This window comes from Quercus robur, chromosome 3 (genome assembly GCF_932294415.1).
Source record: "Quercus robur chromosome 3, dhQueRobu3.1, whole genome shotgun sequence".
NCBI classification, from domain to species: domain Eukaryota; kingdom Viridiplantae; phylum Streptophyta; class Magnoliopsida; order Fagales; family Fagaceae; genus Quercus; species Quercus robur.
Window position 1 is genome coordinate 12,273,662 of NC_065536.1, and position 15,922 is coordinate 12,289,583.

The 15,922-nt window shown below is 33.9% G+C and overlaps 4 protein-coding genes and 1 pseudogene across 10 annotated transcripts in view; 2 read left to right on the plus strand and 3 right to left on the minus strand.

Annotated features, from left to right (window-relative positions):
- Window positions 1–15,922, minus strand: part of LOC126717086 (disease resistance protein RPV1-like) — an 84,078-nt gene that overhangs the window by 60,990 nt on the left and 7,166 nt on the right. The window contains exons 2-5 of the mRNA XM_050418302.1: window positions 12,153–13,260; window positions 11,746–12,012; window positions 10,876–11,673; window positions 10,126–10,753 (exon numbers count right to left, since the gene is read on the minus strand). Of these exons, the coding sequence (XP_050274259.1) occupies window positions 10,126–10,753; window positions 10,876–11,673; window positions 11,746–12,012; window positions 12,153–13,260 (2,801 nt within the window). The remainder of the gene's footprint in view (window positions 1–10,125; window positions 10,754–10,875; window positions 11,674–11,745; window positions 12,013–12,152; window positions 13,261–15,922) is intronic.
- LOC126719260 (accelerated cell death 11-like) overlaps window positions 1–15,922 on the plus strand; it is a 72,538-nt gene that overhangs the window by 26,443 nt on the left and 30,173 nt on the right. The gene's annotated exons all lie outside the window — the stretch shown is intronic.
- LOC126717091 (cysteine synthase-like) overlaps window positions 1–15,922 on the minus strand; it is an 80,622-nt gene that overhangs the window by 20,291 nt on the left and 44,409 nt on the right. The window lies entirely within an intron of this gene.
- Window positions 1–15,922, minus strand: part of LOC126717088 (cysteine synthase-like) — an 80,296-nt gene that overhangs the window by 19,964 nt on the left and 44,410 nt on the right. The window lies entirely within an intron of this gene.
- Window positions 2,268–5,896, plus strand: LOC126717093 (cation/calcium exchanger 5-like; annotated as a pseudogene).

The following is a 15,922-nucleotide window of genomic DNA, read 5'->3' on the forward strand; positions in this document are numbered from 1 at the left end:
TAATATTATAACACACTCTTTAACAAAATATGGGTAACTTATCCACCTACTGGAATTCATTAGAGCATCTATAAGCTATTTAAACAAAACATAACATCATGGGACATAATAACATTAGATACAGTGGAAGACTATCTATGCAAATACAACCCTTCTATCTCATATACATCAAACCATCAAATAGCTACTACTAACTCCATATACAAAATACTGCTTCTCCATGTTAAGACTCTTGGCTGCACTAAAGAATATCCTACAAATCTAAGCAATCAACTTGCTCGGTAAGGGAGGAATGACATGGAAGATTTAATAGTATGCATGATTGCATGATAAACAAAATATTCTCACGTGGATATAACTTGCTTATACAAAGTTAATTTTAAAATAAATATTTTCATGAGCTTTCTAAAAATATGGATTTTGTACTAATGGACATAATTTCTAATAATTTTGAAGGCATATTATAATGGCTAAAAACTGAAACATATAGCATGATTCCATTCATATATAAACATAAAATATTCCATAATATGATCTAGAGAAAGACAGACCTCATACTGTTGCATAATACTAGAAAAACTACAAGGAACATGTAATGCCCGAAAATTAATACTTTGTCTTTGACTAGTGGTTAGGGTCTCGTGTGGGGTTAGGCCATTTTTGTTTGACGAACTTGAGGATCCGCCAAAGGGTATATCCTGATATTTTGAATTCCATCATTTTTTTTTTTTCGGAACGAATTCCATCAATTTTTTTTATCTCATCAACATACCCGTTTATATGTAAACACATAGGTAAGTATGTGTATATGTTTGTGTATTTTCAATTCGGTCAACGAACACATTTATGTTATTCAGCCAAAAAAAAAAAAAAAGGACACATTTATGTGTCTCGATTCCATTGAGCTATAGATTTATGTGTCTAGCTATTTGCGTTAATATACTTACGTTTATGTGTTTATATATTACCCTCAATATATATATATATATATATATATATATATATGTTGTTGCGTGTTTATATTGATAAAAATATAAACACACTACATATTGATGGAATACATGTGTGTGTTTTTATATTCTCGCCAATATAAATGTTTGTATGTTTATGTTTCATAATATATATTTACGCATATTCACGTCTTTATCATTTCTTTGTGTGCAAACACGGATATTAACATACACACACAAGTATATGAGTTGTACTTCTGAATGTGTTCTCCTTCTCCAAGCATTGATCGATATCTCTCCTCCGTTATGCGTGTCCCGTAATAACTATCCTCCTCGTCCTTACTATTTTCACTAGGGGTGTCAATTCGTGTTCGCGGGTCGGGTTCGTGTCGTGTCGAGCCATAAGTACTCTGCTATATGAGTTGATCCGAACCCGATCTGTTTAGTAAACGTGTCAAGAATTCTCAACCCTAACCCGACCTGTTTATTAAACAGGTTGACCCAACCCGACACGTTTAACCTGTTTAATTAATAAGTCATATAAAAGTTAATACAAATAACCTATTTAATAACCTGTTTGATTAATAGGTCATATATGACCTAAATAATCTATTATTAATTTTTATATATCTAAAATTAAAATACAATTACGGCCATAAATATAGCAATAAACATATAATTACAACAAAAAAATTAAGCAATAATAACAAAATTTAATGCCTTTATTATTTAAACGGGTTAAACGGGTCAAGACGGGTTCACATGTGTGAACCCGAACACGATCCATTTATTAAACGGGTCAGCCGTGTCGACCCGAATATGACCCGAACCCATTTAGCCTTGACCCATGACCTGTTTATAAACGGGTTAGTCGTGTCGGGTTTACGGGTCGTGTCAGATTTTGCCACCCCTAATTTTCACCCTGCCTCCTTTTCTTCAACAAACCCAATTCTCTTTCACGCATAACCCCGTTACTGTGTTTCACATTCACTCCACCTGTTTGTGTAACCAGCAATAAACCACAATGCAGGCAAACATACATACATAAGTGCACACCCCTCTAAACCAATAGTCCATACATACATAAAGTGCATAATTTGCACACTAAAATTGCAATCACAAGCATCAATCAAACAGGTCATTGCGATTTCAAGTAAAAAATAATAGTAATAAAATTAAAGTTAAGAACTAAAAAGCCTACCTTGGCTACCTCTGCTCTCATCCTGACTACTATTCCAATAATAATCAAAATCATCATCCTGTTGTGGAAGTTGAAAGTTCACCAAAGACTACAGCACAACCCAACACCCAAATTCAAAAAAAAAAAAAAAAAAAAAAAAAAAAAAAACTTTAAGCTTAATATTACCAAACCCAAGATTCCAAAAACAGTGAAACATCAAGAAACCCCCAAAATTCTCCACTGAACAACACCAAATTAAATCTCAAACTTCAAAAGGAGGCAGTAATATCCGTGTTTGCACACAAAGAAATGATATTTACACAGATATCAAGACCACTTCTCCATTGTAACTACCAAACTAACTAACCAACTGAATCTCTCTCCCACTATTGGTGCTGTTACTCTTTTGGCCTTAGGCAATGGCGCCCCTGATGTCTTCGCATCGGTCGCCGCGGTCCGAGGAGGCCAGTACCGAACTGGGTTCGGAGCAATACTCTCTGCGGGGACTTTTGTCTCTGCTTTTGTTGTTGGTTTCGTGGCAATCTACGCCGCACCCTTTTCGTTGAACCCTGTGACTTTTGTGAGGGACGTGTTGTTTTACTTGGTGGCGGCATTGTTCTTGTTCTATGTGTATCTTAGTGCCGAGATTTTTCTGTGGCAGGCTGTCGGGTTTGTTGGGTTTTATGTGTTTTTTGTTGGGATTGTGTTTTGGATGGATTTTGGATTGGGTGGAGGGAGGAGGAAGATCGGGGCTGAGGTGGGTTTGGTTGGGGAAGGTGAGGTGGAGAAGGTTTTGGTTGAACAAGACTGCGAGATCGGAGAGGTTTCGAGGAATTTGGAGGAAGTGAAGCCGAGGTTCGGGTTCTGTCGAGCTCTTGGAATGGTACGTTTGAGATGAGACTTTGTTATTTTGTTGGAATGCTTTTAAAGTTTATGTTTGTTTTTGGTGTACTATGTGTGTACTGGTTTATTTGCCATGAGAATGAGCTTAATTTAGTAATTATGTGTCAATTGGAAAGTGGTTTTGGGGAATTAGATCGGATTTTATACTCTATATAGCTACATGATGACAAAGTTGATGCCAATTGTGTTTTATATTATTCATGTTATAGGCATTTCTTGTATCCATAAGAAAAGACTTGAACTTGAATTGGATTTTTGTTTTTGTTTTTGTTTTTTGGTTGTTAATTTTATAATTTGTTCACTTATGCCACTGTTTAGCACGTTGCTTCCATAGTTCCATTAGGAAACCTCTTCAGGGTAGTCGTTTCATTTTTCTCCTCTTTTTAGCAGCTTGAGTGCAATAAGCAATTTATTTCTGTATATGTAATCTTGCAATACTATTAAAATAGAGAAAGAACTGTTTAACAGCTTGTTCACTTGATATACAAATGATTGAAAATGATCTGAATCTTTTAGTCTCTCACTCGCAACGATTACACGTGTGTATACATACATATATAATTACATATGCATAAATAACAAATTACAATGATATATGTATCGGGATTGATTATCTGAACCAAATTCTACACCATTATATCAGAACATATAGGAGAGCATTTGTAATTCTCTTGAGCCAAAGTATGAATCATACTGTAGAATTTTGGGTGTTCTATATATAAGGGTCATATAGAAAATGCAGTGTTGTTTTACTTATGGATTGACATAACATATGGTTAAGGTATCTGGTGTGTAATATAAATTGTAAAAGCTAGTTTTATAGATGGGGTAAAGAAGAATAAGTGTTTTATAGCTAGGATTTTTTGCTTGATGTTAGAATATTAGGCAGGCTCTGAGGAAAGAATACAGCTGTAAGGAGTTTTTTAGAAAGGTGTATGCTGATGTCCTAGATATACCAAACTTGATTGGGTAGATGGAAGGGGTGTTAATACTTAAAATTATTGATACTAGTAATATTACAGGTGGGTAGCTGTCTCGTAAACTGGATCATGGAGCAATATTAATCTGCATTGATGTTGATCCAATGGAAACTATTGATTGCTATTGTATTTTTTGTGTACCGTCTGTTGGAAGTGTAGAATGACATTCTGTTAAATGTTGATAATTATCAATAAGCTAAATACATTAATGACTCTTGGATTTTTGTGTAATGTGTATGTCAATAATGATCAACGAAGCTAAATGCCTATTTAAGAGAGCTGATAGAGTAAGGTGTACTAGTTGAATAAAATTGAAGAAATGGTTTCTATGTGCTTGTTCAACATATTGGTCTTGAAATGTGATTGGGGTCTTCTGATCAGTAACCTAGCTTACCTTTTCTTTGGTACTAATTTAGTTGCATGCCTGCTTTTGATATATGTGTACATGAACTTGTGATGATGTATAGACTAGATCAATGAGATGAAGGTCAACAAAGAAACACCAACAGTCTACCGAAAATGCCACCCTAAAATCCCTGAATGAAAGAAGCAAAAAAGTGATAAAAGAAAATACTAGCAATTTGGAACTAGAAAAGTAGAACTGTAGGCATTATTATTACTTCTCTTCAACTCTCCTTGAATTGGGAGATACCATGAAAGTGTATGTTCAATTTCAAATTGTTTTATTTTACAGGAATCAATTGGAAGTAGATTTCTTCAATTTGTATTTACTTATTTTTTTATTTAAATTGTATATGCAGATCTCAAAAGCATGGGAACTTCCTGTCATGTTTCTATTAAAGCTCACTATTCCTCAAACCACACCTTCAGAATGGAGCAGGTTCTATGCATCAGCCAATATTGTTCTTTGCCCCCTAGCTTTTTATATGCTTGCAATTCATTAATGCCATTTGATCATCCAATTGTTTTTCTTCTTCCACAAACCCATTTCCCTCTCTGGTTTATAATACTATTTGCTAGCTTCTCGCTTGCAGTGCTTCACTTTATAATAGAAAAAGAGCCCCCAAAAACTGAGCAGATACCTGTGCTGCTCATAGCATTTGTCATGAGTGTGTTCTGGATATCCACTATTGCTGGGGAATTGCTGAACTGCCTTGAAGCACTTGGATCACTTCTTGAATTGCCACCAGCACTTCTTGGGCTCACAGTACTTGCATGGGGAAATTCAGTGGGGGATCTAGTTGCCGATGTGGCAGTTGCCAAAGCTGGTCAGCCTGCAATGGCCATGGCTGGCTGCTTTGCTGGGCCAATGTTTAACATGCTTGTTGGGCTTGGAACAGCTTTGGTGATACAAACTGCCGATGTTTATCCAAATGCTTTTGAGCTCCATTTTCATTTGGGAATTGTGTCTGCATTTCTCTTCCTGTTACTGAGCTTGATGGGGTCTCTACTGGTGATTATTTGGTACAGATTCTGGGTGCCTAGGTTTTGGGGGTTTTGTCTTGTTGGTTTGTATATTCTTTTTATGGCCGTTAGCTTAATAATTGCCAAGTTTTCTGGGTGAATTGTCTGAGATATGACTGATAGAGTATGTCGATAAATGCCAACTAATGTGAGAGGATGCAGCTGCTACCTCTTGGGTATCTGCTTGGTAAACTAGGATTGCAGCTAAAGAGGAAGAATGGAAGGATTGAGTAGGCTGCAAATTGAAGATAGGTAGAGGTTATAGGTCGGATTAATTTTTTTAATTAATTTTTTTTCCACTGCATAGATTAGATGATTCTTTTTGCATTGACCACCTAATTTTTTTATGATTTATATCAGAATTATCCTTGTCCACTTGTAATATGAAAATATCTATGTATTAACTCGTTTGTCACATATATACCATTATTAATTGCAGTCACTTGCCTGTACCTTCATGCTCATCTGAACATGCCTTGGTTGGCTTTTCAAACTAGTCATTATTAGAGTTTCCCTACTGTGTTTATATTTACCATTTTTTTTTTTAAATCCTTTGTTTTTCTTTATCCTCTAAACTATGGACAACGGCAGCCATTAGCATCAACAAATGGTCCAAAAGTTTTCCTTGTACCAAAGAATGTTTATTTGGAGTGTGTTTTGGCCCCAACTTATTTGTCTTTTGCCTCTGTTTTTATTTTGGCCAAATAATCTAACTTTTAGATATTATTTTGAAATGAATTCGCTTTTAGGTTTTTTCTTTTATTACACATTTAATATAGTAAAAGTTATCAAAAACTATATCATTTTATAAACACTATGCAAATATGCTGTTTCCAAATGCACTCCTAAAATAAACCTGATAATTTTCTTAAATTTCGTAGCAACCTTCTTTTATGTCTTACAATAATATAGTGAAGGAATTTTAAAGAACTTCCGACAAATTTCAAACACTTTGATAGGTACCAAAAAGTTGTGATAAACCCAACTGCTAGAGGTACTCAAAATTATACATCAGATAATTAATTAATATATATTTTTATAAATAATAATTATAAATATAATGAATTAACCTGCTTTCAAATGAGTAAGTAATTATTACTAATCAGTATTTGTGGCCAAATAGTTGCTGTGTGTGTGTTTTATATATATATATATATATATATATATATAAAAGTTTCTTTTTAGAGATAGTTTTAACTAATGAAATCTGCTCCTGATAATTGTTTTTTATTATCAAACCAAGACATTAATTAGTTTTGATGTAGGCGGATATCGAACACCAGATCTCTTATTTGACTATAGTAGACTTTACGAGTTAAGTTAATTGGAGCTTACACAAATATTTAAATGCTGACTAGGTCGTTTTTTCAAAAGATTTGTGCCCTCGCAATGAAATTTCCAAGTTAAGAGGTTATTGACACTCTACCCTCTAAAATAAAACAAGCTTGACCATTGTTATACATCTTACAAATCTCCACACACTTGTGAAGATGATTTTTTACAATATGTAACTCATTTATGAATCTATATAATATCTAAAAGTTGAAGTGTAACATTTATTGTTGCTACGCTTTTATTGAGCCATATTAATATAGCATTTTGGTCCATTTGGTTCACCTCAGTCCATTTCGGTCCAATTCAGTCTAATTTGGTCCACTTCAATCAATTTGGCTATGATATGTTACTCTTCAATCCATGATACTCCTTTTTTTTTTTTTTTTTTTTTTGATATCCAATCCATGATACTCCTTAAATGTACAAAAACATGATAGAAATAGCAAAAAAAAAAAAATAAAATAGATAAATATAACAGGAAAGCAACTAAGCCATGCTGTTCTATTTTATAAAATGATTGAAAAAATTATAATTAATAATTATAATTTATTAATATAATTTTTTGATAAATATAATTAATTAACTTGTTTTCAAATGAGTAAGTAATAATTAAACTAATTAGTATTTGTTGCCAAAAGGAGGTGACGAATATTTAGATGTTGACTAGGTCTTTTTTTTTTAAAGATTTGTGCCCTCTGAATGAAATTTCCAAGTTAAGTGGTTATTGACACATTGTCCTCTAAAATAAATTATGTAACTCATATTCTTAGAAAGTAAAAAATAAGGTACATTTTATTTTTAATCATTTATATATGAAAGAGATTATAGGCACAAGGGTGGATGGGTAAGATTAGACGTTTCTCAAAAAGAAAAAAGAAAAAAAAAAATTGGACCTGGGTTATTGAAGAAAATGTAACTTGGTTCTCTATGATGTTGAAATAAATAGCAAGTAGGGCATTCTTAGGCTTAAATATAAAGTGAGAGATGTGTACTAATACAACTCATGATTCATTAACTCAAAATTGAAAATACTAATACGCATCTCCCACTTTATATCCTGCGTACTGGAACCTAAATTCATACTCATTTTCGTGACATGTTTGGGTGTCAATTTGTGGTTAGATTACAACTCTTACACATGGGAACGACACTAATACTTGGTGAAAATATACATTTGGGTGTAGCAATCACAAGCTGACACTGAGTATGCTGTGGATTTGGAGGTGAAATAGGCGTGTCCCTAGAAATTTTTTTCTCCGATAGCACAAAAGGAAATCTGGACTATACTAAGGCTCCAAATACTAATGGTCTACAAAATACAGAGGCCCGATCAGCCCAGCTTTAGCTGTTGCTAGGATCAATTCATTAACCAAAAAACTTATTGTGTATAAGCCTACAGAGTTCCATTGTTTCATGTCTTCCGATAGTATTGAATCTTTCCAGTTCACGAGTTGGTTTTCCTGCTATTATTTCACTTACCTGCTTGTCCTTGGTCAGGATTATCATACTAGTGAAACCTTGAGCTTTTGCTTGGTGAATAGCTTCCCTGGCAGCCAGCATTGTTGAGTGCTTTGGATTTGGGTCTTTACTGGAATGACACCCTTTAAAGTAAACACCTCTTTGTCCTCCCTGTATTATGCTAAGTATGCTATTCCTCCTCGTTCCAGCTTTTTCCTGCTATGGCCTTCTGTCAGTAGAAGAATCTGCTGGTCTTGCTGGATCTTCTTGGTCAATGGTCATTTTAGATTGGTATTGAGTCACTAAGTGATTCCTGTCTTCCCTGTTGATGTAGGCTCTCTGCTGTACCTGTCAATCAAAATGTTACAAGCCATTTAGTATTTCATGAGGGTTTGGTACCTTACCTTCAAATAGGGGTTGGTTTCTGCATTTCCATATTGTCCACAGAGTCATAGCAATGGTGCTGTCAAAGCTGGGGTTTAGGTTTTTATACTGCCTTTATGTTCTGCAGCCAATGTTCAAGCCAGTGATGGATAGAACTAGGCTGCAAAATATCTGATCTGAGATTGATACTTGAACCTAGCCACATTACTTTTGTAGATAGACATGTGAGGAATAAATGATCCAGGTGTTCCTCTTGAGACTGGCACAAGACACTTTTTCTGTTACTATGTTCCTTTTTTGTTAGCAAGATTTCACAGGCAATGCATATTGCAACAAATCAAATGATGACTTTCTTTCATTCTGCTTTTCCTTTGCATTAATGCCCTTCCATATTTGATTATGTGCCTGTTTTAGTTTAGATTAGGATCAATTAGATTAGTTTGGATTAGGATTAGTTTTATTAATAGCTTGTTGGATTAGATTTATTTTGAATTTAAATGTAATCTTTATCTTATAAAGTCACCATTTATATGGCTTTATGATGAATAATAAAGCAGGTTTGGAGTTTGGACTCCCTTGTAGTCCATATATCAATTAAAAGGTTTTGGTTCCTTGAAGCAACCAATAAAAAATTGGGTACACATCATATTTAGAGATGGACAAAGTTTAGCTACAAAATTGGTTGTATCTTAAGGCTACAACCTTACTCAATATCTTTTTCTTGGAGGTGAATTTTTACAAATCCACCATTGGGTCACATTTTCTTCTTATATTCTCCATGCTTACAAAATTTCTAGAAAATTAAAGATTAATAGTTATATCATCAATAACTTGTTTAAATTGCAAGTTTTTGTAGTTTAATATTATACATAAAATATAATCTTATAGATCATATAGTAAATAATACCCGATTGACACAAAATTTGACACGTGTATTAAGAGTGTAAAGAACATGCAATCTAGCGGTTAGATTTTTGAAATATGTAGTAATGTTAATGATATTGAGTAAGGTTGTAGTTTTAGGCTCAACCAATATTGTAGCTAAACTTTGTCATTTAGAGATTAGGGGAGAGATAGAGAAGTGACAAAGACATCTGAATATGCAAATGAAATAATACAACTACAGGAGACATACCTTTACATTAGACACACAAAAAAAATTGAACAAAACGATGCAGAAAAGAAATATTTCAAAAAATATCGTAAAAGTACCTTGACATATTTCCTCATTCAAATTTTGATCAAGCTGTTCTGATATCCCTGGTTGGACTGTCCAAATTCATTGAACACACTGAAGCCAATCCTGTTGAATATGTGCAACACACCTCCTTTGGACACTGGCAACTGGCTTGAGCTCCACACAAACATATGCAGCTCCTTGCTACTAAAGCCCTCTTTCTCTTGCGATTATTGTTGCTGAGTTTTCGTGCTTTTAGTAATAGTTGACGAGAAGTACTCCGAGTTGGGCACAGAGTATGGCACAATAGTCTGCGTAGGATGAAACTTGGACCTTGGAGATGAGACAGTTTGAGCTGTTGGTGCACAATTCTCTTTGAAATTCGGCGGCCTCTAGGTTGGACCTCTTTATAGTTGTCATGGAAGATACTAGAATTCTGAGGAGGAGGAGGAGAACAGCTGCATTCTACATGGACTCCCATCCTTTTAACAAAAGGAGTAGATTTTTTGGGTGCAAAAGGTGGGAAAAATATTTCACAAGACAGCTCAACTTGGTTTCGATAGCCTAGCTTCAAGTCTTGAAATTGCTTTTGCAATGAGCTTTGAGGTCTACAGAAAAACCAAAGATGGTCAAAGCTATTTTTGAATAAGATTCCTCTTTTGAATGTTCGTCTACTACCATTGATGGAAATGTCAACACGATAACAATAATCACTATAATCATCCTCCATTCCAAAAGCAAGACATAGACCAAATGTGGGAAATTCTGGACCAATCCAGAATGATATGGATTTTTCGACACTTTGATGGTTGAACCAATTTGGAATGTCATGTCCAGGTAGTATAATTTCATATTCATCATCTCCTTGGGATATTCTTCTAGATAACTGTGGATCCATTGATATGTCGCTTCTGACACCTAAACATGATATATTTGGTGGAAGTCCTAAAATTTCTCCAAACTGCATTGAATTAGCAAATTCAAGGAATTACAACTTAGCAAATCTAGTCATGTATTTGTGAAGGTAACAAAATTGGTTTCTTGATAACTTTAAGAGAGAGACAGAGGGGGAGAGAGAGAAACCTGAAGGAATAATTTGCTTGATGATTGTGAATTCAGCGAGTAGCAGTTTGATGTAAGTACTTTTATTATACTTTGTGGAAGCCTTCGAATTTCCTGAAGTTCATTGCACCTTTCAATGAAAAGCATATGCAATCTCTCAAATTTGCCAAAGAATTTTGGAAGGGTAATAACATTGCTATCGGTGATGTATAAACTTTCCAATGAGAAGGGGCAAAAAGAAGTCAATATAAAATCTATTTCCGAGTGAATCTTAAAGAAATTAAGAGATAGATAATTCAAGCTCGGAAAAACATATTTGGGAAAGTATTCATTCTCGAGGTCCTTTGGAAATATGACATCTCCATAAAGAGAGAGCCTCTCAATATGTTGTAATTTATAAATGCTACTTGGAAGATGTACCAAATGGTTTCCGAGGAGTAAGCTCTTAAGTCCAATGAGATTCCCAAATGATGAAGGAAATTCACAAATACCACTTGAGTGCAGTGCTAACTTGCCTAAACATTTCATTTCTTGAGAAATATCCGGGAGCTTCTTAAGGCTTGAGCAGCCAGTAAGAGTCAAAGATGCAAGAGATTTCATCATGAGACAACTTGGAAGAATTCGAAGTTTAGTGCAATTGCTGAGTTCCCATACTTCAAGCTTTTCAAGATGCCCGACAGAGTCATGAACCTCAATTAAATTCGTACAATACCTAAGATCCAATTCTTTTATGTTTGGGGCCTTTGATAGGTCAGGTAATTTCCTAATGTATTTACACCAACTGAAATTCACATATTTCAAGGTTTCGGATGAAAATATCTGTAGAAGAAAAAAAATATTAGAATATAGTTTTAAAAGGTAATAATTTATAAATATTATTAATAAAAATACCTGCTTGAATTTTTTCTCTAATCGACTGCCAGACATGTTGAGTGCAACCAATTTCTTAGGACAAAAATTGGTTGGCAATGAAGAAAATGGATATCCAGGCCAATCAAGAAATCTTAATTCATTGGGAAGATATTCAAGGTGTCCAGAGCTATGTAGATTACGAATTATAAGTAATCTGAGATTTTTCATCTTAAGAAATTGCTTCTTTAACTGCACCTTCATAGGTTTAGGTGAGCACAACATTATGCCTTGAATTTTATCTGACCCCTAGTTGGACAAAGCAACAAGTGAATCACATTACACAATAGAATTAAAAAAAAAATTATTAAAAGGAAAAATATGGAGAAGAAATTGACTACATCTACCATGTGAAGAAAATGGAGAAAGTGAATCAAAACAGATAATACCTCATTTTCAATTAGTAGGTCACGACCATCCTTATAAAACCATAGCCTGCTACGTTTTTTGGGCTTCCGTGGTGATTCTTGTCGAACAATTTCCCTACCCATTTGTTGTAGCAAGTCGTGCATTGACAATTTATTGTATTGATCAATAGTCACAAGACACTTATCAATAAGTTTTGGAATACCAGATACTGGGTATAAATCACAGGTTTCCAGTATATCCACAACATAATCCATGTAATGTCCATTGAAGAAACACGCAATATCGAGGAAAATATCCCTTTCAGTTTCGTCTAATCCTTCATAACTTATTTTCAATATTTTTTGAATATCTTTATTTGGAAAATTTTCATACTTATATAATGAATTTTTCCATTCGGGTATTTTTCTTCCATGCAAATCAGCACCCATTATTGTTAAAGCTAATGGAAGGCCTTTGGCATTATGTATTACTTGGTTTGCAAGTTCCAAATAATCTTCCTTGGGTTCGTTTCTCTTGAAAGCATATTGATTAAAGAGTTCAAAAGCTTCATGTTCATTTAAGCCCTTTACCTCATAGGTTGAAAGACCATTTCCAAAAGTATCTAGCAAGTGTTTATCTCTTGTTGTTATAATAATTCTACTTCCAGAAGCAAACCAATCACATCTTCCAAGCAAGTTTTCTATTTGGTCTAATTCATCCACACCATCAAGAATTACAAGAACCCTTTTGCCACAAAGACTTTCGTTTATCATGTTGATCCCTCTAGATATGCTGCCCACCTTCAAATTCTTATTCCCTAAGATATCAAAAAGAAGTGTCTCTTGCAGTTGGATTATGCCTTCATCTGTCTTTGACTTCTCTCTAATGTTCTCTAGAAAGCTTCTTCTATCAAAGAGATAAAAAATCCTATTATAAATAGCTTTTGCGATTGTGGTTTTACCGACTCCACCAAGGCCATAGATCCCTACCATGCGAACATCAATTGATTCTATATCTAAAAGTAATTCTATGGCCTCTGCTCGAGAATTTATTCCCACTGGATATTTAGCAACAAATAATGGCATACGATATAATTTTGAATTTGATACCTCTTCGACAATTCCTTGGATAAATTCGAATTCAGTACAACTGCAATTCATTGAAAATTAACAACAATGAGTTAGATTATAAACAGGAAATAAGAGTGTAAACTAAATTGAAGATGTTTAGTTTGTACATTATAACTAAAGTATCACTAATTAAAGTAAGGGACATGTAACTCATAAATTGAATAACTATAATTTTATTAGGATGTTTTTTGGGCACTTAGCAATTTTGTTGTCACACTCTAACCTAATGAGTGGACTAGGCACGTGAAAGTAGCCACACTTATAAAGTTGTCACTATAGAGGCATTCAACGCCTTTTGATAGAGTAGTAACTATCCTCAAAGAACTATCACATCAAACTAAATTCAATTGCTCGAACAATCTCCAAAGTAACAACGAAAAGAAAAATCCAAAATCTCAAGTGCATAAAATATTAAAATTTTACAAGAAATATAATAATTTTTCATAAATAAGACATTTATTTCTAACAATTTCATATTAGTAAGGGAAAATGTCATAAATCTCAAATAGTACCTACTCAAAAACTCCTTTCAAACTTCTAGCATTCTCCAAACTTAACCAAAAACTCAATCATACATCGATGCATGAAATTGCTAAAAGAGTATCCAAAATACTGTATTTGATTACTTTAAGGTCTTCTCAATGATATAAAACCATTCTTGAATTCCCTTAACTACTAATATCAATTTCTAATGGTAAGAACTATCAAAATTCTATTATTCAGGCACAATTCACAAAGAAACATTCATAAATCATGACCTATTTGTCTAGATCTACTATCCCTATTTCACATGAAAACATGCCAAAGATATATATATATATATATATATATATATAAAACTAACCTCCTAGGCAACCACTATTCCAAAACGATAGATCAATAGCAAAAAGAAATTTTTTTTGGAAACTTAGCTTGAGAATTGATAGCCTCTTCTCTCAAGTCTTTGGGTACTCTCCTCTTTGGGATGTCTAAGAGGCGGAAACAACTTATGACTCTAAGAGCAACTGCATTAGTAAGTGTAAAAGTTTCCTTTTGTTTTACACTAAAAGCCTATTTTTTCTATTTTACACAATCAATTTGCAAAAACACCTGCATCAGATTATCTATAATACACCATCTTTTATTAAAATAATTCTTTTTCACATTTTTTTATTACTTCCCTTACACATACACGGCCCGACCACCTTACCAAACACCACTTCTCTAAACACACTCTCTCTTTCTTTTTCTCCTTCTTCTTTCTACTTTCTTCTTCTCCTTCTTTCTTCTTCTACGATTTTTCTTCTTTAGCATCTTCTTTCTTTCTTCTTTTTCTTTTTCTTTTGCCATTCTTTCTTTCTTTCTTCTTCTTCTTTTTCATTTCTAAAAAAAAAAATTCTTTCCCTTTCTCCCCCTCTCTTTCTCTATCAAATTGGTGCTCTCTTCAAATCTGAAAAAAAAAAATCTCTCTACCAAGCCTCCATGGCTCAATACATTCACACACACTCTCTCTCATGGCGGTGGCAAGCTTGGGTTTTGGGTTGATTTGTATTTTGCCAAATGAGTTTTCAATTGTGTTTTATTTTGAGTTGATTTTGCTTTGAGTTGATTTTAATTTGGGTTTGTGAGTTGATTGTGTTTGGATTAAATTGATGTTGTAATGGGTTGGTTGTGGTGGTGGTGGTTGGTTAGTTGTAATGGTGGATGGATGTTGGTGGTTGGCTTTGGCTTCTTCTTCTTCTTCTTCTTCTTCTTCTTCTTCTTGGCGTTGAAGAGTGGGTGAGAGAGAGTTTGACAAGGCAAGGGAGAGGAGAGAGAAAAAAAAATCATATAGAAAGCTATAGTAACCGTGCATATATGCACGGTTACTATAGCAATTTTGCATATAAACAGTGTTTTAGACAGATGGGTAGTTTTTGAGCAAAAATGTGTAAAATTTGCAACTTTTTCTATTTTGCACAGATTGGAGCGATTGCTCTAAGGGGGGGATAGGTTCCCTAACCTAGGGTTTAAATATTATAACATAGGAGTGGCAATTTGTGTTGGTGGATCGTGTCAAAGTGGAGGTATTATATTACAATATGAGTTAACTGTAACACGACACATTTAATAATCTTGTCAAAGTTGCTAAATATAATATAACTTGTTTATTAAATGAGTTGAGACCACACAATTTACGTAGCATGCTTAATAAATAATTCGTGTTGAGTTGACATAGACACAACCCATTTCAACCCATTTAAAGAGTATGACTCAAACTAAGGGTGGCAATTCGTGTTCACATGTCGGGTTCATGTCGTGTTAACTCATGCATATTCGACTATATGAGTTAACACTAACCCAATATGTTTCTTAAACGGGTTAGGATTCCTCAACCCTAACATTACCCATTTATTAAACGGGTCAGTTGTGTCGATTTGTTTATTTGATTTTAACAAAATGAAGAAAAAAATTTATGAAAAAAAAAATTTAAATATAAAAGAATTAATGAATAACTGCATCACAAATAATCATTTAAAACTAAAACATATCTCAATATTACAAATAATCAATCACAATATGTTAAAGAAAATCAACCATAACAACTAATAAGTTTATATACCTAGGGTTTGAAGGGTATATTGGTAAAATTTCATTTAATTAAATAGATCAGATGAGTCAAACAGGTTCCATCAATTGAACACTAACTCAGCCCGTTTATC